This window comes from Mastigoproctus giganteus, chromosome 8 (assembly GCF_048544385.1).
Source record: "Mastigoproctus giganteus isolate SK-2022 chromosome 8, ASM4854438v1, whole genome shotgun sequence".
In the NCBI taxonomy this organism is placed as follows: domain Eukaryota; kingdom Metazoa; phylum Arthropoda; class Arachnida; order Uropygi; family Thelyphonidae; genus Mastigoproctus; species Mastigoproctus giganteus.
In genome coordinates, this window is record NC_143582.1 from 157424384 (window position 1) to 157440134 (window position 15751).

General features: G+C 35.9%; 1 protein-coding gene across 3 annotated transcripts in view; it reads left to right on the forward strand.

Moving 5' to 3' along the window:
• The window catches only part of hgo (homogentisate 1,2-dioxygenase), a 431143-nt gene that overhangs the window by 294740 nt on the left and 120652 nt on the right, over window positions 1-15751 (forward strand). For all 3 annotated transcript variants that reach the window (XM_090379845.1, XM_090379846.1, XM_090379847.1), the window contains one exon: window positions 12477-12598. In XM_090379845.1, the coding sequence (XP_090235971.1) occupies window positions 12477-12598 (122 nt within the window). The remainder of the gene's footprint in view (window positions 1-12476; window positions 12599-15751) is intronic.

Below are 15751 nucleotides of genomic sequence, written 5' to 3' on the forward strand. Positions count from 1 at the left end.
TTACAAGATTGTCCAGCTTACTACCAGAGTTTAATACACCTCTGGCATTCCAATCCCTGAGTAACTTCTCGTGTGAATGTAGATGCAAAATATTCATTTTGTTTCTTAGCTACCTCAGGAGGATCATGAAACGTTGAACCATCGATATCAAGCGAACCAATCTGATTCATCCCTTTCCTTCTAGACTTAAACAGCAAAGTACAGAACTCTTTGCTGTTTTTCTTTGCATCCTTTTCCAAAGATTTCTAGTAATCTGCCTTTGCCTGCCTAACCTCCTTTGTGACTTGGATACAGACCAGCTTATATCTATCATAGGCTTCCTTGTCACCCGTTAATTTATATGTATCCTATGCATTTTTCTTCTCTGCCCCACATCTAATTAGTTCATCTGACATCCATTTAGGTCTAAATCTTGAACCATATTTCTTAGTTTGTATGAAAAGCCTAGTAGCTTCCAAGATTAATTCTTTGAATGCTTCCCATTTTGAATTTGTTGTAGGTAACATCATCAGTTGGTCCCACCGTATAGAATTTAAATACTATATCAGACCACTGTAGTCACCTTTACAAAAGCAAAAACCCTTCCCTTTATCCCTGACCGTAGTTATCTCTTTGAGTAAATCCCACTTCAGCACACTGTGATCCCTGCCACCTATTGGTTCCTTTATCTGCAGATTTTTAATGCATGAAGAATCACTACTGATAATTAGATCAAGAGTATTACTCCCTCTATTTGCCTCCTGAACATGCTGCTGTAGAAAACAATCATCCACAAAAGTCTTGCTAGCGTGTGACCAACCCACAAATTTCAGTCAATATCTGGGAAATTAAAATCCTCCATTATAAGACACTCTGATTTCCTGGCCCCAGTCTGTTTCTCTGTACAACAGTTTATTATTATACCTCATCAGAGTCATTAGGCCTATAACACATCCCTACTCTCAATTTTTCTTTCCCAGTGCATATGTCACACCAAACTGACTCGACACTGCACTGTCCAGCAATGTTGACTGGCTGTACTTCCTTGGATTTTATGTGTTTCTTAACCAATAGTATAACCCTTCCTCCCTCCCTTCCTATCCTGTCTATCCTGCCTGTACACATTATAGTCCCCAAATTTGAGTTCTGCATTCCTTATATCTGTGTGACACTACATCTCTGTTATCCCAAGAATATCTGTCTTTGAAGTTTTGACCAACACCTCAAATTCATCAAATTTATTTACCAGTCTCCTATATACATGCACCTGTTTCTATTCTTAGATACCCTAACACAGTCCACATGTTTACTTGGACTGCAATGACCCGCAGCAGTCTCTGGAATTCTCTACACATTGTTTTCCATGCTGCTGCTGCTCATTTCAATAGAAGCAGTGCAAGAATCGTGTCCACCTCTACCATCAGCTACTGTTAATCTATTAGTCCACGTGTTCATCCAGCTAGCAGTTTTCCGACCCACCTAACTCTGGCTCGATAGCATCAGAAATATTCTTGTACTCTTTCTATTTAAGTGTATCTCATCCCTGTAGAAGCAGAGTCTTCTGTTAGTGGCACCTCTGTAGCCAGGTGGGCAGGAGCAGCAGTGTGTAGCATACGCTTCTTGATTAGACGGGGTTCAAGCCCATGACCACCAAATACGGAGGATGCAGTAAGGTCAGTATTTACTTGGACCGCGGGAATGACCACCGCATATCCCCAGAGCAATATGGCCTTAGTTGCTAATGCTCCTAAAAACCAAATAACAAACAAACAAACTCTCCTGTTAACAAGCATAGACCAGGCTGAGAAAAATTCTACCCCTTGAGCCTTGCACATTCTCTCCAAGGCTGAATTGATTGACAAGCCTCTCATCATATACTCCCTCCTATCGTGTGTGGGCAGAATTGCAGACACTTTCAAATTCAACCCTAACTCACTGCGTTTTTTTCAACATTGACCTGTACTTGTTAATTAATTCTGCTGGTCTCCTACTCTTAATATCATTAGTGCCAACTCTCCAATATTGATCTGTAATGGACAGGAACTGTCTTTCCCCAAAGACATAGCAAACGTTTTTGCTAAAGCCTTTGCAAAAATTTCAGCAGCAAATTCATATGATGCTTCATTCCAACAAATTAAAGTGGTAGCAGAAAGGTATAAGTTAAATTTCAACACCAGTCTGTCTCTTCCATATAATCAGCCTTTTACTATATACAAGTTAACGGATACTCTTAACAGAGCACCCAGTAGTGCAACTTTCCCTGATGGTATATTTTATATTATGCTAAAACACTTGAATGATACTGCTTTACAAATTCTTTTAATATTTTTTAACAGAATTTTTGAGGAACATGTTCCTTGCTCTTGGAGACATTCACTTGTATTATCCATCCCTAAACCAGGAAAAGACCTCTCTAATCCAGGAAATTATCGTCCAATTTTCTTAACTAGTTGTTTGGGGAAAACACTGGAGAAATGGTTCTCAAGCACCTCACCTGGTTTCTTGAGTCACATAACATCTTACATAAAAAATCAGTATGGCTTTCGGCAAAATAGATCTGCATTAGATATGATGACTAAAGCAGAATCAAATATCAGAAACGCTTTTGTCAGAAATGACCACCTCGTTATGGTAAGTTTCGATTTAGAAAAGGCCTTTGATACAACATGGTGTTTCGGTATTTTACACCTTTGGTCTACGGGGCAGGCTTCCTTTGTTTATTCAGAGCTTTCTCCAGGGCAGAACCTTTCAGGTTAGTCATCTAAATGCTCTTTCTAGAATTCATATACAGGAGGAGGGGGTCCCTCAAGGATCTGTCTTGAGTCCTACACTATTTTAAATAAGAATAAACAATATCATCCATGATATTCCAAGCACAGTAGAATTATATCACTGTTCAGATGATCTCATGATTTCGTGCCAAGGAAATACTATGAATTCTATTGAGAGACAGCTTAAGATCTCAATTAACAAAATTGAGCTGTGGATGTCTCACAATGGCTACCGCTTATCAGCACAAAAATCTAACTGTATTCATTTCTGTAAAAAACGTAAGATCCACCCTGAGCCTGAGCTACATCTTAAAAATTTCACCATACCTCTTTCCAATAGTATCAGATTTCTTGGCCTAATCCTGGACAATAAATTAAACTTCTTACAACACATCACATATCTGAGACCCATTTGCTTGAAAAAATGAAATATCCGCAGAGTACTATCTTCGTTGACGTGGGGTGCTGACCGATACACTCTACTTTGGCTATATCGGGTATTAATCCGATCTCGCTTGGATTACGGAGCTCCAATCTATGACTCTGCCAGGAAAAGTGCACTAACTCGGCTAAACACTATCCGTCACAGTGCCCTAAGAACTGCTTTAGAAGCATTCAGAACATCCCCCTGTACAGAGTCTATATATAGATGCACACGAACCTCCACTCCATCTTCTGAGGAAAATATTGATCCTCAACTATGCAGTAATAGGGAACCTTTCTTCCTATCTCACCATACTTATTTGAGCCCCAATGGACCACATTTTATCAAAATAAACCTAATGAGTACAAGCCTATTGGGATAAGGTTGCTACAGTTAACACAATGTTAGAATCTAGACATGGGTAATATCTTTCAGGAAATGAGCATTCATGACCCTCCGTGGTCTGATTATACACTGGTCTGTGATTTCTCATTCCAACAATGGGGGAAAAAGCAAGCAGCAGACCTTACCATCAGGAAACTCCATGCTGCACATGTAGCAGAAAATTCTCGTTGTTTTCAAATATATACCGATGGCTCAAAAACAAGTACGACAGTTAGCGAAGCAGCAGTTTCTTCTATCTTTTCTACTTCTGTGTGCCTTCCAAAGGAATGCAGCATCTATTCTGCTGAACTGTGGGCAATTAAAATAGCTCTGGATCACGTGATTAATCTGTCCAGGAAGCAAATTATGATCTACTCTGATTCTCTGAGTGCAATAAAATCATTGAAAAATCCACCCAAACCAATCCACCCCATCTTGAAGCAAATTAGATCACAGATTATTGTGTTACAAGCTGTAAACCAGTCAGTCACTTTCTGTTGCGTACCAGGTCATGTAGGCATCAAAGGAAATGAATATGCAGATCAAGTCGCTAAACATCCAATCACTGCAAGATCTCCTAATTACCAAGTGTCATATACAGACTACAAATCAATCATAAAAAACGTGTGTGTGAAGAGCAATGGTTGCAAATCTTGCTGGCTCAGTGCAGCAATAAATTGCTTCAATTTAAACAGGAACCTAAGTTGTGGTTATCAAGCATGCGATCAAATAGGCAAGAGGAGGTGATCCTGGCTAGGATGCGTATTGGGCATACGTATCTAACCCATATTTATCCACTCAAGGGGGAAGATCTGCCTATTTGTACATTTTTTCAGACTACACTTATGGTGAGGCATATTCTAATAAATTGCAATCATTATAATAATTATCGAAACAAAATTTTCAAATCGCTTTCACATCTGCAAGAACCTTTGACATTACCCCATCTGATTGGAGACAATGCAAATCTAGCTGAGTTCTTTTATTTCTTAAAGTAGACGGGATTATTTTACAGATTTTAACTGGTAATTGCACTACCGACTAGAATCAGGCACAATATAGCCTTAGCAGCCCTTGTGCCACTAAACAACATATCAACCAACCATTAGTGCCAACATGAATAACAATATCACCTTTTGCGCCCTTAAAAGATGATATCTGCTCTACAATGTCACCAACCTTTGCTCCTGGCAGACATACCCTGGTCCTGTTCCACCTATCCTTTTTGCACAATATGTTCCCTGTTTCCCTGACAATAGAGTCACCGACAACAACTAGTTCCTTTGGGACCAGCGTATTCTGCTGCTGTGTTGCGTGATGTTCAAGTGCAAGCTCTGGCATCGATGTGGGCAGCTGAGAGCTTGATGGGCCCTCAATTTAAATCCTTTGAGCGCATCCACTCTGTCCTTCAAGCTCTTATATAGGTCCATAACAATGCTGAGTTGGTGCCCGATTTCCTCACACTCCTTACATCTCGCACACACAAAGACATTCCCCTTGGCAATGTCATGTCCCATTCCTGATTGTCCACAAACATCAAACAAGCAGTGCCTTTCAAAAGGCTGTGATCAGAGGAGAACTTCCCTCCCCTCCTCAATTCTCCCCTGAGCCACAGCACTCCCATTAATTTGAGCCTTTTGCTTTGTTTCTCTGGTGTGAGTCATGATTAAATGCTGAATGGTAATGCCATTGACATTTTACTGATGTTTATTTACAATACTATTATTCTGCCTGTACTTAAAAAGCAACAACTTCCATTAAATAAATTTTAATTCACACAGGGTAGTGTTCTACCTTTCATACAGCATTTAAATTGGTTGAAACACATACATCTCTATGTGTCAAAGAAGAAAAAAAAAAGACCTGTGATAAAACTAATTGTGGATTGCTCTCCAATTAAGTTTAGCTTTACTGCTAACCTAATGACAGCCAGATATGATTGGTTGGACTGTAATCCTTTGCTATTTTTCTCATAAGATTCATTCCATTACAGAATGCTTCTGATAGTTTAGTATCCATACTTTGAGCTATAAAATTCTAGTGGCCCGGCTGCATTTCTTAGACACTATGGCAAGCTGGTCACAGATTTGTGATAGTGGATTGCTGAAAAAGAGTATTTTACTAATGAGGCTAACTAGAGGGTGGTACATTTAACTGTTGAGTTACTGAGAAGGGATTTAAATAATGGGGGTGAGAAGTGGAGTTGGATGAACTTGTGTTATTGGGTTGGGGGTTTGAAGATTGGTAGAGTTCTGTATTGTACTATTGTAAAAAGTGCTATCGTAAGAAGTGGAACAAATTTCCTGTGAAGAATTTCTGACTTGAATTGGGAAAGAAAGTTTTGTTTACTGCAAATACAGTGGAATGCACATACTTGCCATCTCTCTGGATTTATGACATGGACTCAATTGACTCATTTTGGCCCCTTCTTCATCTCACTATCTTCTCAAAAAAATAAAATAAAACTATTGTTTTCACTTGGATTCACTTTTTAAAACTGTTCTAAATTCTTATGGCTTCAACTTTTAAACTATAAATTCTTGTCTTCATTTTTTAAAACAATTTAAAATTCTGTGAATATCTGCTTATTTTTGTTATTAAATTAATCATCAGATGTGTAGTTTGCAATTGCATAAATTATGTGAAACATGGGAAATACTTTCTCCTGCTGTCTGTTATATGTAGCGTTGGTCTCATACAATTTTTTTAATGTTTCAAAGCTAATTAACAATATCCTTCATTAAGATTTCAAAGAAATATGACAATTTTTTTAGACATTATGCAAGACTTTCCATGTATTGTAAAATTTGATAAAAGTAATGCACTATATGTAGATGTGATTTTTCAATTTTAAATGGCAGGAAGTGCAATATGATCAGCCATTTTACAGACAAATAAGTATGACAGCAATATGCACTTTTCAAATTGAAAAATATACTGCAAAATATATGTGTTGAATGTTTATTTACATGATTATCATAGAACATAATCTTCCTCTGAGTTATGCTAATGCAGACATGTTCATAAATGTTTTCTGATCTTGAAATCACTATAAAATATGGATGTGAAAGAATAAAAACAGCAGGCATGGCATTGTTAATGAAATTGCACAGTGAGAGAAAGAAGAGGTAGTCATTGCTTTGAAAAATGTGGCATTTTTGATTGCTATAGATGGCATTAATCAAAGTTTTTCGAAGCTGTATCAAAGTGATTTAAGGCCATATTTCATTGTTCTGACCTTTAATAATAAAAAGACAAATTGAAAGCAGCTTGCTCTTCGTGCTAGTATCAGTTAGAAGTGCATAACATTTGGGGATCTTCTGAACAACCCAAAAGAATGTCAGATTAGATTCCTTCAAAAAACTGTCTGGCGCTTAGTGTTGATAATGTGCATGTTATGGTATCCTAAAAAACAGAATAGCAAGAGTGTTAAAAGAGGAGATTGAGCACTTGTTGGTAATTGGCTACCCTTTTCATCTTACTGAATTTAAAAAAAGGAAGCTGCATGCTTTCCTGTGAAAGAATATTTGATGGACATTTATTGCCTAGAAAGAAATGCTAAAATGAAAGAGATAGATTTTAAACAATTTCAATGGATGCATGCCACTGAAGTAAAAAAAAGATTTTGAAATGTGTGTATTGATCATCTTGGATAAATGTTTAACTAGATTGGTAGAACAATAGTAACCTCTGACAAGTCTATATGAAGAAGAGGTTAGAAGTGATAGAAAAGCTATGTGAACACTTTTTAAAGTGACCAAGTGAGAAGTACAAGATCACTAGTGAATGCCACTTATCCATGTCCAAAGCCAATTCATGGTCCAAAAGAAGAAGTTTTGAAATAAGACAAATCAACTTAAGGGAAAAGAACTTCTGTATAATAAAAATTCTGGTGAAAGCAGTCATACACAGGCCAAAGGGTTGATAACTTTAGTCATATAGCCTCACTCATGCAGAAAGTATGTTTATGTTCCTTTCTTCTGGCTTGAATAAAATTATTTTCATATTTCTTTTAAATGTTATGCCAATGCATTAAAATCTGAATATAGCTCTTCAGTATGACTTACCTCATATCCATTTACTGAAGTTACTACTTATTGATATGTTGAAGAATGTGATATGTAAATTTGATATCTTAAGAGTTGCTAAATTTTCCACTACCATTTTGGAAGTGGATTACCAAAGTAGACAGAATCAGAAGAATGATTCTGACTTATTTATAGGCATTTCTGCTTCCAAGGTTGTGCTTCCTTTATTGCTGCATATGACTGCACAGCACACAAGTTATTATTAAAAAATCACATTCTTATAAAAGTCAAGGTAGAACAAACTTCATCAATTGGCAGTACAGGCAGTTCTCTCTTTACGAGTTTTTGCTTTACGAGTTCCCGGGTTTCGAGTTTTTTCCCTCCAAGTATCAAGTATCAACAAAATCGAAAATATGAACATTAATTGCAAAAAATGAATGTTAAACATTCATAAATACTGCATTTCAAAGTGTGTAGCTGTGCAATACAATGTACCCTGCTTTACGATATTAATCAGTTCCAGAGACACCATCATATCATTAAAATATTGTAATGTGAACCCAATAGCACATTGTTTTTTGGTAATTCGTTTCAAGATCTCGGAAGTTGAAATTTTCTTGTATAACTAAGCTTATCTCTCTAAAATGTCATTTTTAAGGTCACAAGCATGACCTTAAGGCCATATAAAAGGGCGTGAGCGTGGTTTGTAAATTGTATTAGTTACCAATTCAAATCACTAAAATGCACTACACTTTCATCGTTATCATATTATTATTATTATTAGCTATATGGTGCAAGGAAGCATGAGGAAGGAAGCAAGGAAGCATCAGCCAAAAAAAAAAAAATTTCTGAATTACTGTGAGAGAGAGAGAGAGAAAGAGAGAGAACAAGAGTCAGAAGTAGAAGGGAATCACCAAGAAGGAGAAGAATGATGATGTCCAGCTCAGGATCCTGGGTGTGCCAAGCCCATACTCACCAGATGTGAGCCCCTGGGTCATATGTTCTGTTATAAGAATCAATTTTAAACGCCTTTGTGATGTTTTTCTAAATCACATTTCTGGAGGTCACGACCATAAAACAATAAAAACAATTTGCACTTTCCTGTTTATTGGGCTTTTCTGTTACTGCAATCAGTTATAAACTCGATCTTCTTGCTGTGAAAATACTGATAGCTGGAATTGTGTGGTTTTTTACACTATTATGGTGAAATGTGTTCCCCTTTACTGGAATCTTCAATCGTATAAAAAACATAAATAAATTTTCAGAATCTTCTCTTCATTCTTTTTTTAAGCTTCATAAACGTGTTACTCCACGCAAATCATGTTAGTTGCAATTTGTGTGTGCCGTTAAAAAATGCTTATGCATGCAATCGTGAAATTTATAATTAAAAGAGAAGATTATATTCAAAACAAACGCCTCTTGAAACATTTCTGAAGAAGACAACTCCTTGTGCAACAAACCAACGAGTGCCGAGCCAATAATGAGTGATCAACGAGTGTGCATTTAGTCGATGATGATGAAGAATAAACATTCTTTAACATTTGTAAGTTGTAAATACTTTCTCTATTATTATAATTTGCTTGATTTTACAGGCTATGTTTGCATTTCTTTCGCTAAATCAATCATTGTTTAAAATATAAACTAATTAGCTAACTAATTTCATTGTTGAGAATGTAACCCCTATTTCTAACCTTATGTCTATGGGAAATAAATTCCCACTTTACGAGTTTTCGCTTTACGAGCATGTACTAGGAACAAATTAACTCATAAATTCGAGAACTACCTGTACATTATTTTCAAATTTGAAATTTTTTGTGGACACTTTAACAGGATTTCTTAGTATCTTTGAAGATAAAGAAATAGATGAAGGAATTGATTTTTGTAGTATCATGCACTGATACTGCAAAAATCAGTAATTAGAAATCAACCTGGCTGAATATCCTCTCAAACTTAGCACTGAGAGGATATTCATCTGGGGAGGGGGAACCACACACTGCTGAACCTTTGGAAATGCTATTGATAGCCAAGCCTGGACATCAGTATTATTGTTTTTGTTTGCATTGTCAAATAGACAATCCAAACAGAATTCTTCAAACAGAAAAATCCTAGGTAAGCTAATTTTTGAAGGCATACTGTACAGGCAAACAATTCTGTGGCAGTATTTTAATATGTAAAACATGTGATTTTGATGAAATTTAATTTCATGTCCAAAGACTAGATTTTAAAATAATTGCTGCTTTTATCCTTCTGATAATTACCAAATCTCCAGCTTTTTGAAAGTCAAAAGTTGGTGGGTATTAAAAAAAAAAAAAAAAAAATTCATCTTCATCACTGTTCCAACCTAAGGTTGGGTCAGGTGAGTCAAAGCCTTCCATCTTTTTCCGTCTTCCCAGATCTTGTCTTCTATCATTTTCTTCAACCCAGTTCCCTGATTTCTCCACCTATTTCTGGGTCTGCCTCTTGTTGATTTTCATTTAAAAATATTCTTCTTGTTAATCTGTCCAAGTTCATTTTCTTCATGTGTCCAAACCATCATGAATGTGATGTAATCATCTTCTTCCTCACACTTTTGAAAGTGAGCAAAGTGAAGGAGAAATTGTTGAAGTTAAACAATGTTGAACAAAGTTAAACAATGTTGAAGTAAATAAGAAAGGCACTGGGGTGGATGGGATCTATCCAGTTATATTAAAGGAGGTGGCAAAGGAAGTAAGCAAACCCTTAGCCATAATTATGAGAGCATCCGTGGACTCAGGGGAGGTCCCCACGGACTGGAGATGTGCAAATGTATCCCCAGTTCACAAAGGGGGGGGGATCAAAGGGTGACACGAGTAATTACAGACCAGTTAGTTTAACTTCTGTTCCGGGTAAAATAATGGAGTCACTGGTTAAAGATGCATTGCAGGATCATCTAGACAAGACTGCAGCAATAATTCAGACACAGCATGGGTTTGTTAAGGGAAAGTCTTGTCTGACAAATTTGATTAGATATTATGATGTGGTTACAAAGGAACTGGATGCAAAAAATAATTTTGATATCATATACTTGGATTTCAGGAAAGCTTTTGACACTGTTTTGCATGGAAGACTACTGTACAAATTGGAGCAGAATGGTATTAAGGGCAAGTTGCTACAATGAATAAAAGATGGTTGAGTGGGAGAAGACAGAGGAAGCTGTGGAAGTTGATAGGTTAAATAAATTTAAGGAGGAACTGGACAAACATTTAGAGGGAATTGTTTTGTATTTTTTTTTTTCTTTTTTTTTTGGCTGATGCTGCATAAGCTCATACACTTGCTTTCTTGCATCACATGCCACTACTACTACTACTTTCTATTTCCAAATTCATTCTTTATATCTTGTAATTTTAGTAGCATAGTACTTAACATCTTCATTGCTTGGACTCTGCTAGAATCTTTTTTATTCATCCTCCATGTATCAGTAGCATGGGTCAATATAGGGACCAAATATGCCCTATTTATCATCAGCTTTTTACACTTCATCGGAACTTCCCTAGCCCATAACAGCTATTAACATTAATGACCTGCAATGTTAATACTTTGTGAAACCAACAATAAATACAACCAATAAAATCACAAAAGATATCCAGAATTATTTGAATGTAAAGTTCAGTAAGACTTTAACTGCATCTCTGAATTATTTTTTATTAAAAAAAAAAAATAAAAATAAATGCACTAATTTCAAATCTTGATTCTGCAAAAATCTAATAAATGTGAATTCTACAGTAATATCAAATTCATTAACTCTACAAGAAAGTTTCACATCTTTCATAGACCTGCATAAATGGGAGCCATACTTGGCAGATTTATCTGTTACAACACAGTTGTATCTTAGATTTAGAGAAATTAAGATGCACAATGTACAGACAATTTGATATAAAGAAAAGAGAAGGATTATACTGAAATCTTTGTGTTAAACTTCAGGTTTGGTTCAAGTTCAATTTCAAGTTGTGTTAATCTTCAAGAATATCGATAGGTACTGTTTTTTTCAGATAAGACTTACCCACATTTGGAAGGTAAATTTTGGGAAAGAATATTTTATTGCATGCATTTCTAGTTTTTCACAAATTTGCACACCTGTAAAATGGTTGTTTGTTTCATTTTTCCTGTTGGTGTCAAATCATAATGTGGTGTCTTCATCCATTTAGTTCATTTGTCATGAATCAGTATTTTAGAGTTTGACTGTTGAGATGCCCAATGATTGCAGCTGGCTAAGACCTGGAATTACAGCTAACTCTATTTTAATTCAACAACCACCCTTTTTTCTCCATCTTTCATGTGTTATCTGAAATGGTCATGGAATAAAAGAGCTAACTTTTTTTAGGAAGGCCACCTGGACATTTTGACCATACTGTCTCTATTCAAGGCTAAAGATAAAAACATGACCATATATCTTTGGACCACAAGACACAGGGGAATTTTAGGCAACATTTTTCAGGGAAAAGAGTGCATTTTATGGTCCAAAAATATAATAATTAAATTGGGAAGGTTCTTTCTAAATTTCTCACAAACTGATGGAAGGTTTTTGTTTTTCTGTATTATATCTGTATTATATATATAATAAAAAGTAGAACTTTATTTTTATTATTATTTTCTATTCTGTTCTATTCTATTTATTCTAAAATAGATAAAATTTATATTATGATTTTATTGTTGTTTTATTTTAATAAGTAAATAAAATATTGCAACTACTTAACAGTGCCTTCAGCATTGGAATTTTGTAATTTCGTACTGCAACATTCCAATAAATTAATTTTCTCACATAAAAGTAAATAAATATCTCACATAAAGTCAACATTTTATTTACTAATTATAATATTCTGCATAATATCCTTTTCAAATCACATTATATTTTTATTTCTTTTTTGCATTTAGGAGCAAATGGCTTAGCTAATCCACGTGACTTCCTTACACCAGTTGCTTGGTTTGAGGATCGTGAAACTTCAAGCTATACAGTAGTCAATAAGTATCAAGGAAGATTCTTTGCTGCTGAGCAGGTAAACTGCTATTTCTACTTCCATCAGTTTGTATGTGCTTGAAGAAACAGTCAGCTGTGGCCAATAAGTTTTATAAGATTATCATTTTAATTTAAACTTATAAATGGCAGTTATGGTTAACTGAGTCACTCTGAAAGCCTGTAGATCAGGCATGTCAAACTGGCAGCCAATGGGCTTTCCTTAGACATTTGTTATGTGGCTATCCAAGGGTTTCAGCTTTCATTGGTTAAGTGTTAAATCTATAGGAAAATAATATTAAATGGTGATACTTAAAGGAGATACACTAATACAAAATTTAAATTAAATTCATAACTTATACTGACCTTCATAAATATTGAAGGTTGTGAGATTTTGTATATTTATGCAAGGGGAATATGTGTAAATATTTAATATATTTTTCTGAGTAATGCCATTGTTATGCTGTTTGCACACTAGTGCAGTCCACAAGCCCCCTGAGAACCATTTGTGCATCCCTATAGCTCCTGAGAACTGCATAGGCATACCATCTGCCTTTCTGAGTTTGATACCACTGTTACAGAGGGAAAATGGTTGATTGCACAGAACTGAAATTTAGAATAAAATTTCAACTCAATGCAATAAAAAAGCAGATTTCAGTTGTATATAATAATAAAAAAACTGTCTGTGCGGGTAGCACAGTGGTATCATCACTGTCCTCCCCACACCAGGTGGAAAAGGCCCAGGTTCAAATCCCGTCAATGATACGAGGAACCTTTATGAGCTTTTTTACTCCATGGCTGAATTAATCGGTCTTAGGGGTAGATAGCAAGGCTTTCCCCATGGAAACTGGGATTTTTCGTCCAGCAAAACAGACAAATCAACCATAGAACATACACAATTTATGAACATATTACACAATGCATGGTAGATGAATTTAGTTATTCGGGTAGCCTAAAAATAATAGTTTTTTAGTTTTAGTTTATACAATAAAAAAGCATGTTTCAGCTGTATACAATAAAAAAGGAACTTGGAAAGGAATGACATGAAAAAAAAATTCATTTCATAAAGTATGCCATCAAGAGAAATGGTTATGCAAAGATTAGGCAATTATATGATTATGCAATAATGCAAATTTATGATTATGCAATTATATTATTAAAAGACTATGCAAACCTCTGAGTTCCCATGGAAGAGCTATAAGAAAAATGATAACAGAATCAGCACAGAAATTCATCATAAGATTTATATTGAAGAATTGTGCATTGTTGGTTAAGTTGTATTACCAAACCAATAGCAATTTTTTGGCTTCTCTTCAAAAATACTGGCAGCAGAAAAAAATTGAGACATAGACCTTTGTCACAAGAGGGCCTTAAACAGGATGTTTGAGGAGATAGTTGTTTGCATATACACCATGTAATTGCATATATGCTCCTGACCACCGCCTCCCTACGCTACGGCCTCCGTAGTCGAGCGGTCAGGAGTGGGAGTGCAGTAGCACACGCTCTTTGAGTAGACTGGTGTTCAAGTTCCCTGACTGCTAAATACGGTCAATCTGCCAATCTCTACTGAACCAGTGTGTCACATTATGGTCTCTTTACCTCAACATGAATCATTGAGGAGGCTTCCACCCTGCATTGGATTGATAATGGCTTTATGCCATGGAAGAGGGCAAATCAGTTTCTGAAAGTGTAGAAGAGATTACTACCGTAAAGCATTCCTAAATCTTGTGTTAAAATTGATTGACATATCCCATAAGAAATAATATTTTTCACTAGCAACTTCACAGATAGTTAAATATTGGTTACTCCTGATCAGATCAGGAGTGATTGAAATTTAACTATCTATGAAATGATTGACAGAACATAAGCAATTGATTCATTGATTTTTGAAGTTGAAGGATGCCCAGAGTGAGCATCATCTTCATCATCTTTGAGAGACAAGTTGACCTCTTTAAATTTCGTGAACCACTGAAAAGCTTTTGCACAACACTTAATATCTTCTTTGAAAGCTATTTATAATAATTTATGGGTTTCTGTGCCACTTTTCCTTAATTTGAAATAAATTTTATGCAAATTTGCTTCTTGGTAAAATCACTCATTTTAAAATGAGATGAAACACATAAAAAAAAATTTCTATCAATGCACACCAATTCACACTGACTTCAGATAAAAGTTGATTCATGCATTACTATATCAAGGTGATCAGCCAACAAGTTGCAACTCACTATGATGCTGCAATTTCAATATACAGAGTCAGTCCCAAAACTTTTTTATCAGGTGCCTCCGTAGCCAGGTGGGCAGGAGCGGCAGTGCGTAGCACACACGTCTTGATTAGACCGGGGTTCGAGCCCGTGACCACCAAATACAGAGGATGCGGAAAGGTCAGGGAATGACCACCACATATCCCCGGAGCAATATGGCCTTAGTTGCTAATGCTCCTAAAAACCAAATAACAACAACAACAACTTTTTTATCACACCTCTTATAATAGGATATTCATAGAAGAAAACTTTCAGATTCTTGGCTGAAGGCCATAATTTTAGGTTTCCTGAACCCAGGCCCCCAACTGTTCCAAATAATTGATGCTTAGCCGTAATTAGTTTCTTTGTAACATCCTAGAAAGATTAGATAATGCAAGGTTAATATGGTATCTAGAAGAAAATGATATTTTTGCTATTACACAGTGTGGTTTTAGTATAATAGATTCACACTAGATCACTAATTAAATAGAAACCAGCATCCAAGTTAATTCAGTTGAAGCATGTAGTAGTTGTCGTCTTTGACATTGAAAAATTACATTTCCATGTAATAGCACATGAGAATATGGAATTTTAGATCTGAACTTGGAGGATTCGACTGAGGCTCACTAGGGTGGGGGAAGGGAATGTGACCATAGCACGTGTCAGAGGAGTGTTAAATGTGTTAGTTGTCTGACAGTACCAAGGATTTTCCCATCTCCACTGTTTCAGGGGAATGAGCTGAATAGCAAGATTCAGTTAATTTCAGTAATTTACACTTCACAGGGTGTATTAACAACTTCAGAAAATCAAATCAGCATGCCAGCCAATAAAAGTATAGAAAAATGGTTGTTTTTGTCATTTGTCTGTGATTTGATAGGTGAACATAGCAGCCAACTATGTTCACCTATCAAATTAGGAAACTAAGTGATTAAGCAGTTACAGCACACATTTGTAAG